The sequence below is a fragment of the Carassius carassius genome, chromosome 7 (assembly GCF_963082965.1).
Source record: "Carassius carassius chromosome 7, fCarCar2.1, whole genome shotgun sequence".
NCBI classification, from domain to species: Eukaryota; Metazoa; Chordata; class Actinopteri; order Cypriniformes; family Cyprinidae; genus Carassius; species Carassius carassius.
In genome coordinates this window covers 802,742-820,235 of record NC_081761.1, presented here as the reverse complement: position 1 = coordinate 820,235, position 17,494 = coordinate 802,742, and the positions used below count along the sequence as shown (strand labels likewise).

Sequence of the window (17,494 nt, the reverse complement as noted above, 5' to 3'; positions counted from 1 at the left end):
CACACACACACACACACACACTCTCTCTCTCTCTCTCTCTCACACACACACTCTCTCTCTCTCTCTCTCTCTCTCTCTCACACACACACACACACACTCTCTCTCTCTCTCTCTCTCTCTATCTCACACACACACACACACTCTCTCTCTCTCTCTCTCTCTCTCTCACACACACACACACACACACTCTCTCTCACACACACACACACACACACACACACTCTCTCTCTCTCTCTCTCTCTCTCTCTCTCACACACACACACACACACACACACACTCTCTCTCTCTCTCTCTCTCTCTCTCTCTCACACACACACACACACACACACACACACACACTCTCTCTCTCTCTCTCTCACACACACACACACACGACAGACACACACTCTCTCTCTCTCTCTCTCACACACACACACACACAGACACACACTCTCTCTCTCTCTCTCTCACACACACACACACACACACACACACTCTCTCTCTCTCTCTCTCTCTCTCTCTCACACACACACACACACACACACTCTCTCTCTCTCTCTCTCTCTCTCTCTCACACACACACACACACACTTGAAGTTACTCAGAATGTCTTAAACTTCTAGTTTTTCGTTCATGTGTGATGCTAATGGACTACTAACAGATTAGCAAATATATCTATCTATCTATGAATTTGTTTATGAAATATCCTTAAATGTTTGGTTATTTATTTACTTGTTTGCTTGTTTTTTCTTTGTTTGTTTATTTGACTGTTTTTATTTACTTATTGACTTGTTTGCTTATTAATTTACTGTTTTATTAATTAATTAATTTATTTATTCTATTATCTATTTTGCCTGATTTACTTAATTAATATTTTTGTTTGCTTATTTGCTTAATTAACTCATTATTTATTTGCTTGCTTATTTACACACACACACACACACACACACACACACATATATATATATATATATATACTTGTTTGCTTGTTTGCATGTTTATTGATTTGTTAATACGTTTGCATGCTTATGTATTTCTTGTAAATTAATTAATGAATTGTATTTATTTGCTTATTTATTTATTTATTTGCTTTTATGCTTGCTTGTTTGCTTTGTATGTATTTGCTAGCTAATTTATTTACATGTTTGCTTGTTTATTTACTTGCTTATTATGCATATTTATTTGCTTGCTTGCTTTTATTGTCTTCTAGATATTAATGGCTGTTATATAAACTAAAGACTTTTGACTGTTTACTTATATGTCCCATTTCAACTTCTTGTTACTGGGGAGCACAACATGTGATAGTTATCTGACTATCACAGACACAACCTTTCCCCTAATTCTGTTTGACCTACATCCTTGTACCTCATGCACACACACACACACACACACACACATATGCAGGATGTCAACACGTGTTATGATAATAAGCAAACACACACGTGGTGATTTAAATTCAATGTGATGCTGATTTCCGTGTGTGTGTGTGTGTGTGTGTGTGTGTGTGTGTCTGTGTGTGTGTGTGTGTGTGTGTGTGTGTGTGTGTGTGTGTGTGTGTGTGTGTGTGTGTGTGTCTGTGTGTGTGTGTGTGTGTGTGTGTGTGTGTGTGTGTGTGTGTGTGTGTGTGTGTCAGAGGGCATATGGGTGTGTTTGATATGGTTTCTGCCCTCTGGGAACAGTATTTGTCCCAGATTCTGTTCGACTGCATTCAGCACTTCATCAGTCCTCAGCATGTTTATTGAGCTTGTATCATGATGCATGTGTCTGGTGTAAATGCATCACACTATTAGCTTATCTTCTGTCTTTTTTTGCATCAAACAGACTGCAGCACAAGATATAGTGACGGCTTCTCTCTGTCTTGTGTGAAACAAACACTTGGTTTCTTCATGAAGTCATCTTCTCATGTGCAGTGACCTTCAGGAGTAAATTACCCAGATTACATCACTGCGTCAGGCTTCCTGCTTGGACCAACACATCGAAGAACAACTGGCTAATGTTCCAACGAAGCTATGAGAATGTTCTCTGAATGTTACATTTTTTAGAATTGAATAAATGATAATGTGAATTTATCATGCTGCGATTTACAGAAAATAAACATTTGAGGATCCTGTGTTTATTGCACAGCGGTGACATCAGCTGTACACTACTGTTAAACAGGCTACCATTGGAATAAAATCACACATAATGGAAGCGTTTTGTTCACACAGGAGAGTCACTGATCCGGCGTCTTGACGTTTGTGGGGGTTTCCGAGCACACAAACAACTGAAGACGATGAAGACGTGTGGGCGTCGGAATGAATGCCCGATGAGCTCATCACATCGCCTCCTTCAGTAATGCCATGACGCTTCATGCAGCTGTTGCTTTGGCACAATGTTCCGCTAAAGTTATTGCGTCCCAGTGGACCTTCAATTTCACGAGCCATGACAGGATCAGATGTCAAGCTAATGCACTGATGGCTTTCAAATTCATAAGCTTTACATCAGTTGTTTCCTGATGTTTTTGCACTTCACTCTCACTGAATGTGGTTCATGAACTAATGCAATGACACTGCATGCTTGGTGTTGTTTTATGAGTATGTTTGAGCAGTGGATTGAGAGTAAATGCACCTGATGAGCTGGTCATGTGGGAGTAACACAGATAGTCTACGTGACTCATACTGCAGCACTGAAACTTCACAGATCAGCGTTTTGATCAGTTCTTGGGCCCTACACACGCCATTTCAGAGAGGATCTCTCGTTTTAAGTCATTTAGTTCGATCTCAACTCATTTTATTATCTTACGAACATTATGGAATGTTACTTTCGAATGTTCTATGAAGCAACTAACAACTAGAATGTTTCAAAAACACTCCAGGAATGATTGAATGTTTTTGTGCTGCTGCTTTGAGAGCGATTTTAAAGACCGGAAAACTTTAAATAAACATTAAAACTACTTTTTGCCAGAATGCTCTGAGAACATTCTCTCGTTACCAGCTTTTTTTTTATTATTTGACATATTTTTAATGTATTTTATGTTCCATATAAATTTCGTTGTATCAATATGATAATTAAACAGTAAAAGTATGAATGCAAATGCACTACAAATATTTGTTATCCTTATATACTTTACAGATCTAAACGTCTTTGATCATATTTATTTATTTGCATAAATTTGTTAACTTTATATCTGGAAATCACCTCAACAAGATGGATTTACAGAAGGTTAATAGCACTGAAAATCTGTTTTGTGTTCATTTCATGTTTATTTTTTAGATGTTACCATGATACTATAATATCAATATTATAACATTTTGATTTATAAATGGTGTACATATTTGAAAACGATTTACAGTAAATATCACAAATACAGTAATCAAACAGTACCAGTGGAACATATCAAATGCACATATTTTACACATCTAAACAATCAAGATAAACTAAATTGCAGGAGATAAGACTTATTTTTTTTGCATGAGTAATTAAACTAATATTCTTTCTTTTCTAGTTGAATCAAGTATTCTCCAGATTCCTGCAGAAAAAAAAAATCTTGAACAGAATTTCACTTCACCGTTTTGTTTTGCTTTACTGATTGACAGATACCCTTTTCTAGTTTAAACATAAGAAACATTTGTTTGTTCTCTGAAAGCAAAGTCAAATTCTTGAGCACGTGTTCATTTCCTGTTTCCTGTTCCTCTGGTTTCACCTGCAGGAGCAGAACAGGTACGTCAAAGGCATTCGTTCCTCCAGATGTGTCTGTGTCTAACAGCAATGGGCCGCGCTGAGGGGTCAGACGTTTTTATTCTCCCACAAGGATTCCTCCATCTGTTCAGACCCTTAAAGTCCTTGGAGTCTCGCTAGCTCTGCGCTCGTCTAATCCCCATTTAATGGATCCAGATTCTAGATGTTTGGAGAAAGGGCTGCAACAGGCCTCTGTGGTAAAGCTGGTTTAAATAAGGTAAACCTTTCCTGGTGGATTCAGCCTTCAGATTAACATGCGAACCGGAAAGAGCAGGTTTAGACCTTCAGACACCTGCTGTCTGAGACAACAGCAAACCAGAGGTCAGAAAAAACACAGGGGGGCTCCTTTTGATAACACTTTACTTTTATGTATAAGGCAATATAAAAGTAGATTTAATGCATGAATTATACCTTGTAATGCACCTTACGATGCATTGTACAATCACTTCAAATGTAACACTTCACTGTGCATTTTAAAATAAAGATATAATGGATTACATCATGGACATTATGAATAATTAGAATGCATAATTCCCTTTAACAAGACTTTGTAATGCATTGAACAAAGGCTTTGGGCCCTATCTTGAACCCAGCGCAATTGACTTTGTACACCGACGCATGTGTCATTCCTATTTTGCACCGGCGCAAAGCGCGCTTTTCCCTCCACAGAAGCACGTCGCTAAACTAGTGAATGAACTTGCGCTCCCTGGACGGTTCAGTGCAAAAAAAGGAGGCGTGTTCCGGCGCAAACAATCCCTGGTGCTATTTTGCTGTTCCATTAAACAATTGCGCCACTGACCAGAAAAAAACTAGTCTAAAGTCAGTGGCGCGTTGTGCGTTGTTGATTATGCTATTTTAAGGGCGCATGCTTGACCATAATGTATAGCGTGCACAACGCACATACACTTTGCTCATGTAATCTACACAGATGCAACAGTTATTTTTGCAAATCATAAATTGTTACAATAAAAAAAGATAATTTTTTGATCTCGGAAATCATTGTGGTGTGCCACGAAGATGTGAAAAAATAGGCATAAATCTAGCTTACAAATTATTCAGGCTAATTGTAGTAATTAAGGATCAGACCTTTTTGCCCAATAGTGGCAAGACATATATGTATATAAGGACATCTGACAAATTGGTTTGTCCGTCAAGAACCAGGAAAAAAAAACCGACTCCATAATGGAACTTGCTTTTAAAGGGAATGTTGGATGACGCTCTGATTGGTTTATTTCACGTTACGCCCAAACCACACCTAATAATGAATAATGAAGCTACTTCAGACCCACTCATTTTAGATTTGCGCCGGGCGCAAGAGGCATTTATCCCGCCGGGAAAATAGCAACAGCGCCGAGACCCGCCCACAAAGTTACTTGCGCTTCGCGCTTTGACACTTGCGTTTCAGATCGTTAAAATAGGGCCCTTTGTGTGTTATTGTAATCTTTATTTTTTAACAAATAAAAAAGTTTCTAAATAATTTTCAGATCATCACAAAAATAAAAATGGCAAGTAATTTTGTTTTTTCTTGTAAGATTTAAGTTGTAAATAAAACAAATATTATCAGAGTATTAAAAAAATGATGAATTCAATGTGTTACTTTTGTTAATTATTTGTGAAATTTACTAGCCATTTTTGAAAACTTTATTCTCAGTGTCCTCAAGTAATCCTTGTCTTATTTGGAGCTCAGATTTACTCACAGATCGTTTAGAGGACTGTATATCCTTCAGTTTTAAGACAACTCTTTTTTGTTAAACGATATTTTCTAAGGTCGTTTTGCTAACATTCCTGTTCCTGAATGTTCTCTGAATGTTCGTAATGCCCTGTTTTCAAAAATGTTTCAAAAATGTCTTTTCTTGGTTCTGCGAAACATTAAGAGAACGTTCCATTGTATCACTTTCCAAACGTTACTTTTGAATGTTCTCTAAAACATTTAGATACATAAACGTCAAAAAAGTGTTCTATAAACGGTGTATAAATGACATTTAAAAGAACAGTAAATAACTAAATTTCTATTATATTAGATCCTATTAACATTAATGGAAGAATGTTTGTTTTATAACCTTGCCGCAACGTTCTGGGAACATTCCCTGTCCAACCCAAACTAAATGGATAAAAACCTAGATTTTGTCTAAGAATGCATAAGTAACTGGACTGTGAGAGAACCAAGGATGATGAGATGGTCTTCTGGCCTGAGAAGTGACACAGCTCATGACATTGACACAGCGGTCTCGAATAAGAGAGCAAACAAAGACTGCAGTTACTATTAGCTTCCAGAGATCAAACGCTGTGTTAGCGTTGGCGTCGTGCCTCGGATGGTGTGAGGTCTCGAATCAGGTTGCAGGTCAAGCACATCTGTCCTGAGAGGAAGAGTGAACAATCAAAGCGTCCGGTTCTCCATCGAGATCTCTGAGACGGCCAGCTCTTCCTGGGCAGGACCGAGCGATTGTTCTCCGCTTCACCGCACCCAGACGTCTTCCTTCAGCTCGGCCCTGATGTCAATCTCTCATGCTGTACTTTATAAAGTCAGGAACTGTAATCCAGTTAACCCCTTGGCTTCTGAAACTGGGGAAGTTGCATAAAACTGCCTGAACTCTTCACATGATTTTATTCGTATGTGAGTATCTTGTTAAACAGTTGTTTAGACTGAAAAACAAGACGAAGATACTGATTAAGAGCAGGATTTAGCATAGTACAGAATAAAAGGACAAGAAATGTTATTGCCATTCACAACAGCTGTTTTCTGAGTGAATCTGTGTTAAAGTGTAATTTATTTCTGTGATGCTCCGCTGTATTTCAAGCATCATTCCTCCAGTCTTCAGTGTCACATGATCTTCAGAAATCAGAATAATATGATGATTTACTGCTCAAGAAACATTTCTGATTATTAGCAATGTTGAACACAGTCGTGCTGCACAATATTTTTGTGGAAATGGTGATACTTTTAATATTTTTTCAGGATTCACAGATGAATAGAAAGTTCAGAAGAACAGCGTTTATTTTAAACAGAATTTTTTTGTAACATTGTAAATGTGTTTACTGTTTACTGAGCAATCAAATGCATTCCTGATAATTAACAGCACACATTTATTTAAAAAAACTAAGAGAAAGCAGAAAGCAGATTCGCGACCTGGAGGTGAGGCAGGCCCAGCTGAGAGAGCGGAGAACCGCGCTGGAATCATCCTGGGCTGACGCTCACAAGTCCGGGGTAAGTATACAGCGATCTGTTAACAGTCCCACCACGTCTACTCCGTGTGTTTCTCTGCACAGGCCCGGTGAACCCAGGACGCGATCTTCCCAGATGTCCTTCACTGCGACGCCGGGACACCACGGACCCTGGGTGCATCCACAGCGGAGGACGCGAGCCGGGTCCCGGGCGACGACTTCTCCCCCTCCTGCCTTCGACATCTCCATCCGGAACCGCTTCGCTCCCCTCCGCGAGACAGGACGCGACGCTGTGATCATCGGAGACTCCATCGTCCGACACGTAAGTGCTACGTTAGCCGAAGGTAAAGTGCACACTCATTGTTTGCCTGGTGCTCGTGTTCTCGATGTTTCTGCACAGATACCCGCGATCCTGAAGGTCGACGAGAGCCCCAGAGCGGTCGTGCTTCACGCCGGGGTTAACGACACCACGCTGCGGCTGACGGAGACGCTGAAGAGGGACTTCAGCAGCCTGATCGAGACGGTTCGCAGCACGACGCCCGCGGCGACGATCGTCGTGTCAGGACCATTGCCCACGTATCGACGAGGACACGAAAGGTTCAGTAGACTTTTTGCTTTAAATGAATGGTTGTTGTCATGGTGTAAAGAACAGAAACTGCTATTTGTTAATAACTGGAATCTTTTCTGGGAGCGTCCTAGGCTGTTTCGCGCTGATGGATTACACCCCAGCAGAATCGGAGCGGAGCTGCTCTCTGACAACATCTCCAGGACACTTCGCTCCATGTGACTAGTAAGACAATTCTCTAATAACTATTATGATGAGTTTTGTTCCACCCGCTTAAAAGATAAAAGTACTTGTGCTGTAAAAACTATTAAGACTGTGTCTGTTCCCCGAATAGTGAGGTCAAAATATAATGTAGGATCTAGAAAAAATCTTATCGTAATTAAACCAGAAAAATGTAAAGTAAATGAACAAAAACAATTTTTAAAGTTTGGGCTCATAAATATTAGATCACTCACACCCAAAGCAGTTATTGTAAATGAAATGATCACAGAAAATAGTTTTGATGTACTCTGCTTGACTGAAACCTGGCTAAAACCAAATGATTATTTTGTTCTAAATGAGTCTACTCCACCAAACTACTGTTATAAGCATGAGCCCCGTCAGACTGGTCGTGGAGGAGGTGTTGCAATAATATATAGTGATATTCTCAATGTTACCCAGAAAACAGGATACAGGTTTAACTCTTTTGAAATACTTCTGCTAAATGTTACACTGTCAGACATGCAAAAGAAATCTAATGTATCTCTTGCTCTGGCTACTGTGTATAGACCACCAGGGCCGTATACAGAATTCCTAAAAGAATTTGCAGATTTCCTCTCAGACCTTCTAGTTACAGTTGATAAGGCGCTAATCATGGGAGATTTTAATATTCACGTTGATAATGCAAATGATACATTAGGACTTGCGTTTACTGACCTAATAAACTCCTTTGGAGTCAAGCAAAATGTCACCGGGCCCACTCATCGTTTTAATCATACACTAGATCTAATTATATCGCATGGAATCGATCTTACTGCTATAGATATTGTACCTCAAAGTGATGATATTACAGACCATTTCCTTGTATCGTGCATGCTGTGTATAACTGATATTAACTATATGTCTCAGCGTTACCGTCTGGGCAGAACTATTGTTCCAGCCACCAAAGAAAGATTCGCAAATAACCTGCCTGATCTATCTCAACTGCTATTTGTACCCAAAAATACACATGAATTAGACGAAATTACTGACAACATGGGCACTATTTTCTCTAATACATTAGAAGCTGTTGCCCCCATCAAATTGAAAAAGGTTAGAGAAAAACGTACTGTGCCATGGTATAACAGTAATACTCACTCTCTCAAGAAAGTAACTCGTAGTCTTGAACGCAAATGGAGAAAAACTAACTTGGAAGTTTTTTAAATTGCATGGAAAAACAGTATGTCCAGCTATAGACAGGCTCTAAAAACTGCTAGGGCAGAGCATATCCACAAACTCATAGAAAATAACCAAAACAATCCAAGGTTTTTATTTAGCACAGTGGCTAAATTAACAAATTACCAGACGCCACCTGATTCAAATATTCCACCAACGTTAAATAGTAATGACTTTATGAATTTCTTCACTGATAAAATAGATAGCATTAGAAATACAATAGCGAATGTAGATTCTACAGCGTCTAACACTTCAGTTTCATCCATCGCACCCAAAAATAAACTGCAGTGCTTTACAACTATAGGACAGGAAGAGCTAAATAAACTTATCACTGTATCTAAACCAACAACATGTTTATTAGATCCTGTACCCACTAAATTACTAAAAGAGCTGTTACCTGTAGCCGAAGAACCGCTTCTCAATATCATTAACTCGTCGTTATCTTTAGGTCACGTCCCAAAACCATTCAAGCTGGTGGTTATCAAGCCTCTTATTAAGAAACCAAAACTAGATCCTAGTGTACTGGCAAATTATAGGCCTATTTCAAATCTTCCATTTATGTCTAAAATTTTAGAAAAAGTTGTGTCTGCTCAATTGAGCACCTTCCTGCATAAAAATGATCTGTATGAAGAATTTCAGTCAGGTTTTAGGCCCCACCATAGCACAGAAACTGCACTTGTTAAAATTACAAATGACCTGCTTCTTGCGTCAGATCAAGGCTGCATCTCATTTCTAGTCTTACTTGATCTTAGTGCTGCGTTCGACACCATAGATCATGACATGCTCATAGATCGATTACAAAACTATACAGGTATTCAAGGGCAGGCTCTAAGATGGTTTAGATCCTACCTGTCCGATCGCTACCATTTTGTTTACTTAAATGGGGTGTCATCTCATTTATCATCAGTAAAATATGGAGTGCCACAAGGATCCGTCCTAGGTCCCCTTCTATTTTCAATATACATGTTGCCCCTTGGTAATATTATTAGAAAATACGGAATTAGCTTCCACTGTTATGCTGATGATACTCAGCTATATATTTCAACGAGACCAGATGAAACTTCCCAATTATCTAAGCTAACAGAGTGTGTTAAAAATGTAAAAGATTGGATGACAAATAATTTTCTCCAATTAAATTCGGATAAGACAGAGATATTAATTATTGGACCAAAAAACACCACACAGAATCTTGTAGATTACAATCTGCAACTAGACGGATGTACTGTTACTTCCTCTACAGTCAGAAATCTGGGTGTTATATTAGACAGCAATTTGTCTTTTGAAAATCATATTTCCAATGTTACAAAAACTGCATTCTTCCATCTTAGAAACATCGCCAAGCTACGAAACATGTTATCTGTTTCTGATGCAGAAAAGCTAGTTCATGCATTCATGACCTCTAGACTGGACTATTGTAATGCACTTCTAGGTGGTTGTCCTGCATCTTCAATAAACAAGCTACAGGTCGTCCAAAATGCAGCAGCTAGAGTCCTTACCAGGTCAAGAAAATATGATCATATTACCCCAATTTTACAGTCTCTGCACTGGCTACCTATTAAGTTCCGTATCTGTTACAAATTATCATTACTTACCTATAAGGCCCTAAATGGTTTAGCTCCTGCGTACCTAACTAGCCTTCTACCACGCTACAACCCATCACGCACCCTAAGGTCACAAAACGCTGGACTTTTGGTAGTTCCTAGGATAGCAAAGTCCACTAAAGGAGGTAGAGCTTTTTCACATTTGGCTCCCAAACTCTGGAATAGCCTTCCTGATAATGTTCGGGGTTCAGACACACTCTCTCTGTTTAAATCTAGATTAAAAACGCATCTCTTTCGCCAAGCATTCGAATAATGTATCTCTTAAATTGTGAGTGTAGTTGCATCTGCATTTTTATTCTTTAGCTTGGGTTAAACTAATTTTACTTTGTTGGATCAGCAGCTATGCTAATGATGTCTCTATTTTGTTTCTATGTTTTGCCACGGGATTTACATCCCGTGGTAACTAGGATTTACACAAGCTCCAGTCTGGATCCAGAACACCTGAGAAGAGATGATGCTGACCCTCAGAGGACCCCAGATGATGCTAACCTTGAATCAACAAACAGAACTAACAATTATTGCTACATGTGTGACTGCATCCTATAATTACTATTAATTAATAATATTGATAGTTCATCATCTAGCTGACTACGTCTTGTATTATTATTATTATTTTTATTTTTCTAAAATCCTGTCAAACGTGCACAAACTACTAGCTACTACTAAATATTGTAGAAACATAATTTTCTGTAAAGTTGCTTTGTAATGATTTGTATTGTTAAAAGCGCTATACAAATAAACTTGAATTGAATTGAATTGAAAAAAGAGTTTTTTTGGTTGTAAAAGACACTTTTACTAAGTTAACTAGATGTGAAATGAATATTCTGCTTAGTTTTTTGTCATATTCAGTATTCAGTACTTTTGCATGGACAGAAAGTTTACAAACATTTCATCTAGAGGTGTTTCTGTACAGTCAGCTTTTATTTGAGAGCGCAGCGGGCCAGAGTAAACGTCCACACACTGAAGAGAACATTCGTTATTCACCTATTTACTGTCGTTCCCCATGATGTGTTTCCCATGGGAACGTGTTGTTTTGGAGCGAGCGTGAGGATGGATGAGAAGGCTCAGCTTGACCTCCATACAGAATGTTTACAAAGTGCCCGGTCACATGATCTGTCAGCTAATGCTCTCATTGGCTACCTGCTGCTCCACACTGTTTGTGTGAGTCACACCGAGAGAAAAATGAGACGATTTTCCAGTAATCTGCGCTAGATCAGCCGAGTGGGAACGGTAATTAACATTCTCTTATAACAAAACAATGTGAAATCATCTGTAAGGCAATCATATTTATCATGTCATTATGTAATAATGTAATGTGAACTTGTTAGCTGTGTCTAAAATTAACTTTTTGCCACACCTGCCAGCTGATCTGAAAACAATCACAGCCATTTATATTCCTAATTAGCCATAAAACTGTATTTTAAAAACTGATTCACACACTTCTTTTACATCATTAAAGGGATAAACTAACACTGATGAGTATTACTGGTACTTGGCATTTCATATTTTTATTTGCCACTTCTTTTTGATAATTAATATTAAATTATTAATTAATATTCAGTAATATTCAGTGTTAATTAATAGGATGTTAATTCAAAGTTTCTGAAACACGTTTTAAATGTTGCTGCTTGTTTCAGAATGTTACAAAAGTAACATTTCCATAATGTTTGCAGAATGATACAATGTTCCAAAAAAGCATTTAAAAACAGGACATTTTGAACATTCAGGAATAACGTTATCAAATCCAAACGGGAACAATAGCTAAATGTTTTTTTAGAACATATGTTTGTTAGTTGAGTAGTTTCTATCTTCCCAGCTAATAAAAGTAGCTTTCAAAAAAGTTTTTTTAATAATCCTATTTTTTTAAGTTATGTAAAAGTCAAGGAAGCATTCCATTGTATCATTTCTTAATGTAACATTTGAACGTTCTCTAAACATTCTAAAATATTTTTTTCAATGTTAGACAAATATCCAACTTAAAGAAATGTATATGCGTGAATAATGTTTTTGTGCTCCTTTCTTTCTCTCAGTTGTTCCAGCTGATATCAGTATATTGATCAACTTCAGTAATTAAACACTGACTTCAATTCAGATTATTTTCCTGCCTAAATAAGAAAGCATTTGATGAATAACAGGGGAATACCGGGTCATCCTTTGATCGCACTCGGACAAACACCTTCCCTGCGGTCAGCGGGACTCAATGTGTTTGTCTTTACGTGTCACACCTATTCTTTCAGACATGACGTGGCCTCCATCCAGCACAAACAATCCACACGCCAAGGAACATAGGAGTGGTGTAGAAGAAGCCCCTCTTACACTGTGTGTGTGTGTGTTAATGTTAGATGGCAGGATGCTGAAGTGCACTGAACAGTAGGTCGTGAGCGTGTGTGGCCCTCGACTCTAAATCATAACGTGCGCGGCTGCTCATGGGAATGCGGTCAGACTTCTTCACCAGGAAAACTCCCTGAAAGTATGTTCCTTCGTCTCCACTGATATTCATGCTAGACATGCTGTTTAGGGTTTCCTTTCATAGTCACCCTGTGACGACAATCCTAATGCATTATTTCTTTATTCTGAATGATTTTAGAACCCAGAATTACTGATTTTTGGTCTGTTCCTGTCACAAAAAAAATAATAAAACTAAAATAAATAAATCTTATGACTTCAAAATACTGAAATGTAGAGCACAAGTCATGGAAGTTTTATGGTTTATTGTTCTTTTTGGAGCTTGACACTATAAAGTTGTTGATGTATGGAAATGTACATTCATAGGAGTTTGTTATGACAAGAGGGTGAATCAGGGTTATTAATGTTAACAAAAACTATATAAAAATAAAAACTTTTTTACTTAAATTGTAACTGATATAAAATATTTTTAAAAGGTAATTATTTAATTGCTTATATTGTTTTATTTTAGCTAGCTGCAAGTCAACGCTTAATTGTAATTTAGTTAAAGTTGAAATGCTAAAACTACAATTAAAACTGAAATAATGGCAAAACCCCAAAAAAGCAACAAAAAATTCTGAAACTCTATTTCTATTTCTATTTGTATCTACTTTAGTGGGGGGAAAAATCTATCTCCCTTTGAAAAAAGCACCTGCTAAAATTGAAAATTGAAAAATTGAAAATAAAAACAATTCAAAATATGAAAAAAATAACAAAAACACAACAAAAATTGCTAAAACTTTCAATAATACTAAATGATACTAAAATAACACAACTCAACAATAATATCAGAACATTTAACAACATTTAAATAGAAGTTGGAGCTTAAATTCAGATTTATTTTATTATAATTCACTTATTCTGATTCTATCCATTAGGAACCGGTGTGATGTTGACAGATGGATTTCACATGTCAGAGCTGAATGTGTGTCGGCCTCCAGAATAATAATAATTCAGAATAAGAGCAGGAACCTGAATCAAGGGCATGAATAGAGTCAGAGATGATGTATTTAGAATTTAACAGTCTTTGAGTGAACGGTCGAACCCAGGGAACTCTGGGTGGTCAGAATGGCGTTTTGGGTGTGTCCGGCGGGGAAAAAAAAGAGGATGAAAAGCGAGAAGACCGGACGAAGATCGGCAGGCTGTTTCTCTCGCCGGTGGCCTGATGTATGTCTGGAGCAGGAAATTCCTGCACTTATTGCGGCTCCGCAGAGATTCCACTTCCTGTGGAGGTTTAGCAGCTCTTCAGAAACTCCTCTTTAACATCTGCATACTCTTTCAATGTACACAACAAGTTCAAAATGTTATCCATGATGTGTTAGATAAAATTAGCATGTTTTTCTGGTGTCCTGGGAGGTTTTCTACTAGTTGAACAAGAGGTGAAAATACTAAAGTCTTATAAAATAATGCTCAGTATTGAAACATTGTGACCTGTGTTTCTGAGTCGTTTGAAGCAGAGCTCCAGCAGGCCTGTGGTTTCAGTCAGGCTTTGTCTCACACGCATTTCACGTGGATCTTATTACACACCCAGACATTTACAAGCTTTTTCCTTCTTCAGGAAGCAGAATTCCACTCCTAACGACGGCGCGAGGAATCCAGTCTTCATAGGATTGTTTGTAGAGAACAGCAAACACTATTCGAGCAGAAAACTAGTTTCTTTAATGCAAATTGATGTTTATTAGGAGTTTTTCTATCAAAAGCACATGACTGCATGTAGAAACGGTGAATAGGCGAATGTTATGTAATATTAAACTGCATGAAATAACATTTGACGGTAACGAGAAGCACATGCTCTTTCTGCCAAGGATTTTCGGGATGTATTTATTTGGTATCATTCCCAGCTGACACATTGAGGTTTGATTTAAAATGTTTCTAAAACACGGACATGTCCATTTCTCTTGTCATGAGTGTAACGGTAAAGGTTACAAAATTGTTTAGTACCACATTCTACTAATGTTATTGTTTTTTACCTAAAATGTAGAATATTTTAAAAACATTAAAAATATCAAGTTTTCCTGCTAACGTTATTTAAAGATTACAAAAACTTTTTTTACAGCAACTTTATTTCCTCTCATAATGTCACGTTATTTGAACGTTTACTTTGTATCCTTCTAAAAATGTTTCTTGTTGTGATTGTAACATTATGCAAGGGTTACAAAATAGTTTCTTAGAACATTGATCAAGCACAAATAACATTGTGAGAATTCTACCCATTTTTTCTCAACATCATGAGAACGTATATCAAATATCAGTCAAGTTATAACAATTTTCCATAAACATTGAGGAAGGTTGAAGGAACGCCTTCCATCATTCCAGTACAAAACGAGGTACAACCCTTAAACACAACCCATCCAACTAACCCTGCGGTGCTTCACTGCCAGCATCATGAAGAAACAATCTGTTCTTTCCTTGGGTTTCCACCTTGCTTTCCACATCCTACATCGTGCTTTTAGAAATGCATCTTCAGTAATCAAACGCAGTACATTTTCCCGGGAAACAAACAAACAGCATAGAACGCGAGTTTTATGGCAGTCCTGCGAGATCAGATCTTACCAGATGTTTTCCATCACTGAATAACTGAATCCAAACAGTAAACTTCAAAAGCGTCAGATAAGATCTGACTCTACAAGCGCAGCTGATCTTGGCTTTTAAGTAGTCAAAGCAAACATGGGTGTCAAACTTCATTTGGAGTTAAAGATTTGTCAGATGAGATGAAATATTTCTCTCACCAATGTTATTTTTTTATATAATCAAATGCACCTGTGAAACTGTTTGTGATAATGTTCACTTGATTGTTAAACTCATGTTAGATGAGATCTCTAGAGTCAAAAACCTGAACACAGCAGTGAATGTGGAACATTTGGAAAATCGACTAATTCCAACATTCCCACATCCCTGATTGAGGGTTTCCATACTCATGCACGCTGCCAGCCATTATAAAATGCTTTGGATCAGTTTGTGCACAGCTAAATCATAAGAGAAATCGTCAAGATGCATAACTCAACCAAGCTTCCTCCAGTCATGGAAAGTTTGTTGGCGCAGAAAACATGAAAGGATTGGACCCTGAGTTTGTTTTTGTAGTAAAGGCAGAAAACATCTTGACACACATTGGTGAGGACAGTTAGCTAACAGGGAACATTTTCAGAAAGGTGGCTAATGTTCTAGTGAGGTTCTCTCAAAGTTATGAATAAACATTCTACCTATAACAGTAACAGAATGTTCCTTTAAAAATATCAGGTCTTTAATAATCTATTCCATGAACATATTAATTACAGATTGTTTGTGTTTTTTTCCTGAAAAACTTTTTAGTTGGATTCTCATGTAACATTTTTTTTAATTTTGCTAATTGTTTCAGAGAACATTCCAAAGTAACATTACCATAATGCTTGCAAAATGATACAATGGAACGTTCCTTAAACATTTGAAACAATTGAAACAAACTTTTCATGTTTTCAGAAATACTGTTTCTTTTACTTAATGGGAATGTTAGTAAAACATTACTATAACATAATATTTTTTTTGTTGGGATTCTCTCAAAGATATGTCAAAAAGCCTGAAATAAAATCTATGGTTAACACAAGCTTGAGGTATTTTTATTTTACGACATAAAACACATCAGAATTACCTGTTTTGATTCTTAAAAGCTTTTACTTGTCCTGAAAAGTGTCTAACTGGGTTTTCAGAACAATAAATGTAATCACACCAAACAAGAAAACTACTTACTAGTCTCTTTCACAGCGGCGTTATTTTTATATTTTTATTCGCTCTTGTGAACTATTCTAACTCACATTTTACAGTAAAATGTTTTCTAGAAAGACTAGAAGAGTAGTCAGATACTTTTCCATTTGAAGTCTGTTCTAAGTAACATTAAAAGATCACTCATTCAGAGTTATCTGGTCTTTAATAGTGTTCTCGAAACTTGTTCTTTAAACATTTGTAAATGTAACTACTCGTTTTTAGAGCGTTCGGAGAACTTTCAAAAGTAACATTCCTGTAACGTTTGAAAAAATAATCAAATGGAATGTTCCCTTAACATTTGCTTTACCAAGAAAAACAATGCTTTTTTAAAATGAAAGAATAAAATGTAAAAAAAAAAAAAACATTTTAAATGTTTGGCGAACACAGGACCAATGTTTTCAGGTAAATGGGAACATTAGAAAAAAAATTCTTAAAAAATTATTTATTTATTTTTGTTTGTTGGGATTCTCTCAAAGCTACGAACAAGTGTTTTTCCAGTGACATTAGTAGAAATTTCATTCAAAGTTTTCTTTGAATTTCATTTGTAAAAATGTTTAGTTCATCTAACATTTTTTTTTAAATTTTACTACTAATTTCAGAACGTTCAGAGAACATTCAAAGGTAACATTCACATAATGTTTGCAAAACAATCAAATGAAATGCTCCCTAAATGTAACAATAAATACGTTTCTAAAGCATCTACAAAGAAGCTCTGAAAACTCAGAAATAACATTTTATAACTTAATGGGAACATTAAATGTTCTTATCATATCCAACCAAAACTGATCTGTTTGTGTGCTGTGTTTACATGTGCACTGGAATTTCTTCACAAAAGAAACGACGCAGTGATGTGCGCTAAACCTTTGGAGCCACT

At 37.1% G+C, this 17,494-nt stretch overlaps 1 protein-coding gene across 2 annotated transcripts; it reads left to right on the top strand.

The window, feature by feature from the left end:
* Positions 1 to 6,891: 6,891 nt before the first annotated feature.
* LOC132142968 (uncharacterized) lies at positions 6,892 to 11,048 on the top strand. Of its 2 annotated transcripts, XM_059553145.1 has the most exons (3): positions 6,892 to 7,455; positions 7,558 to 7,648; positions 10,845 to 11,048. In XM_059553145.1, the coding sequence occupies exons 1-2, from the start codon at positions 6,995 to 6,997 to the stop codon at positions 7,643 to 7,645; spliced, it is 549 nt and encodes a 182-aa protein (XP_059409128.1). In that variant the 5' UTR covers positions 6,892 to 6,994; the 3' UTR covers positions 7,646 to 7,648; positions 10,845 to 11,048. The 2 variants fall into 2 exon arrangements, with proteins under 2 accessions (XP_059409128.1, XP_059409127.1); XM_059553144.1 differs by having other exon boundaries at positions 6,892 to 7,648.
* The last annotated feature ends 6,446 nt before the right edge of the window (positions 11,049 to 17,494 follow it).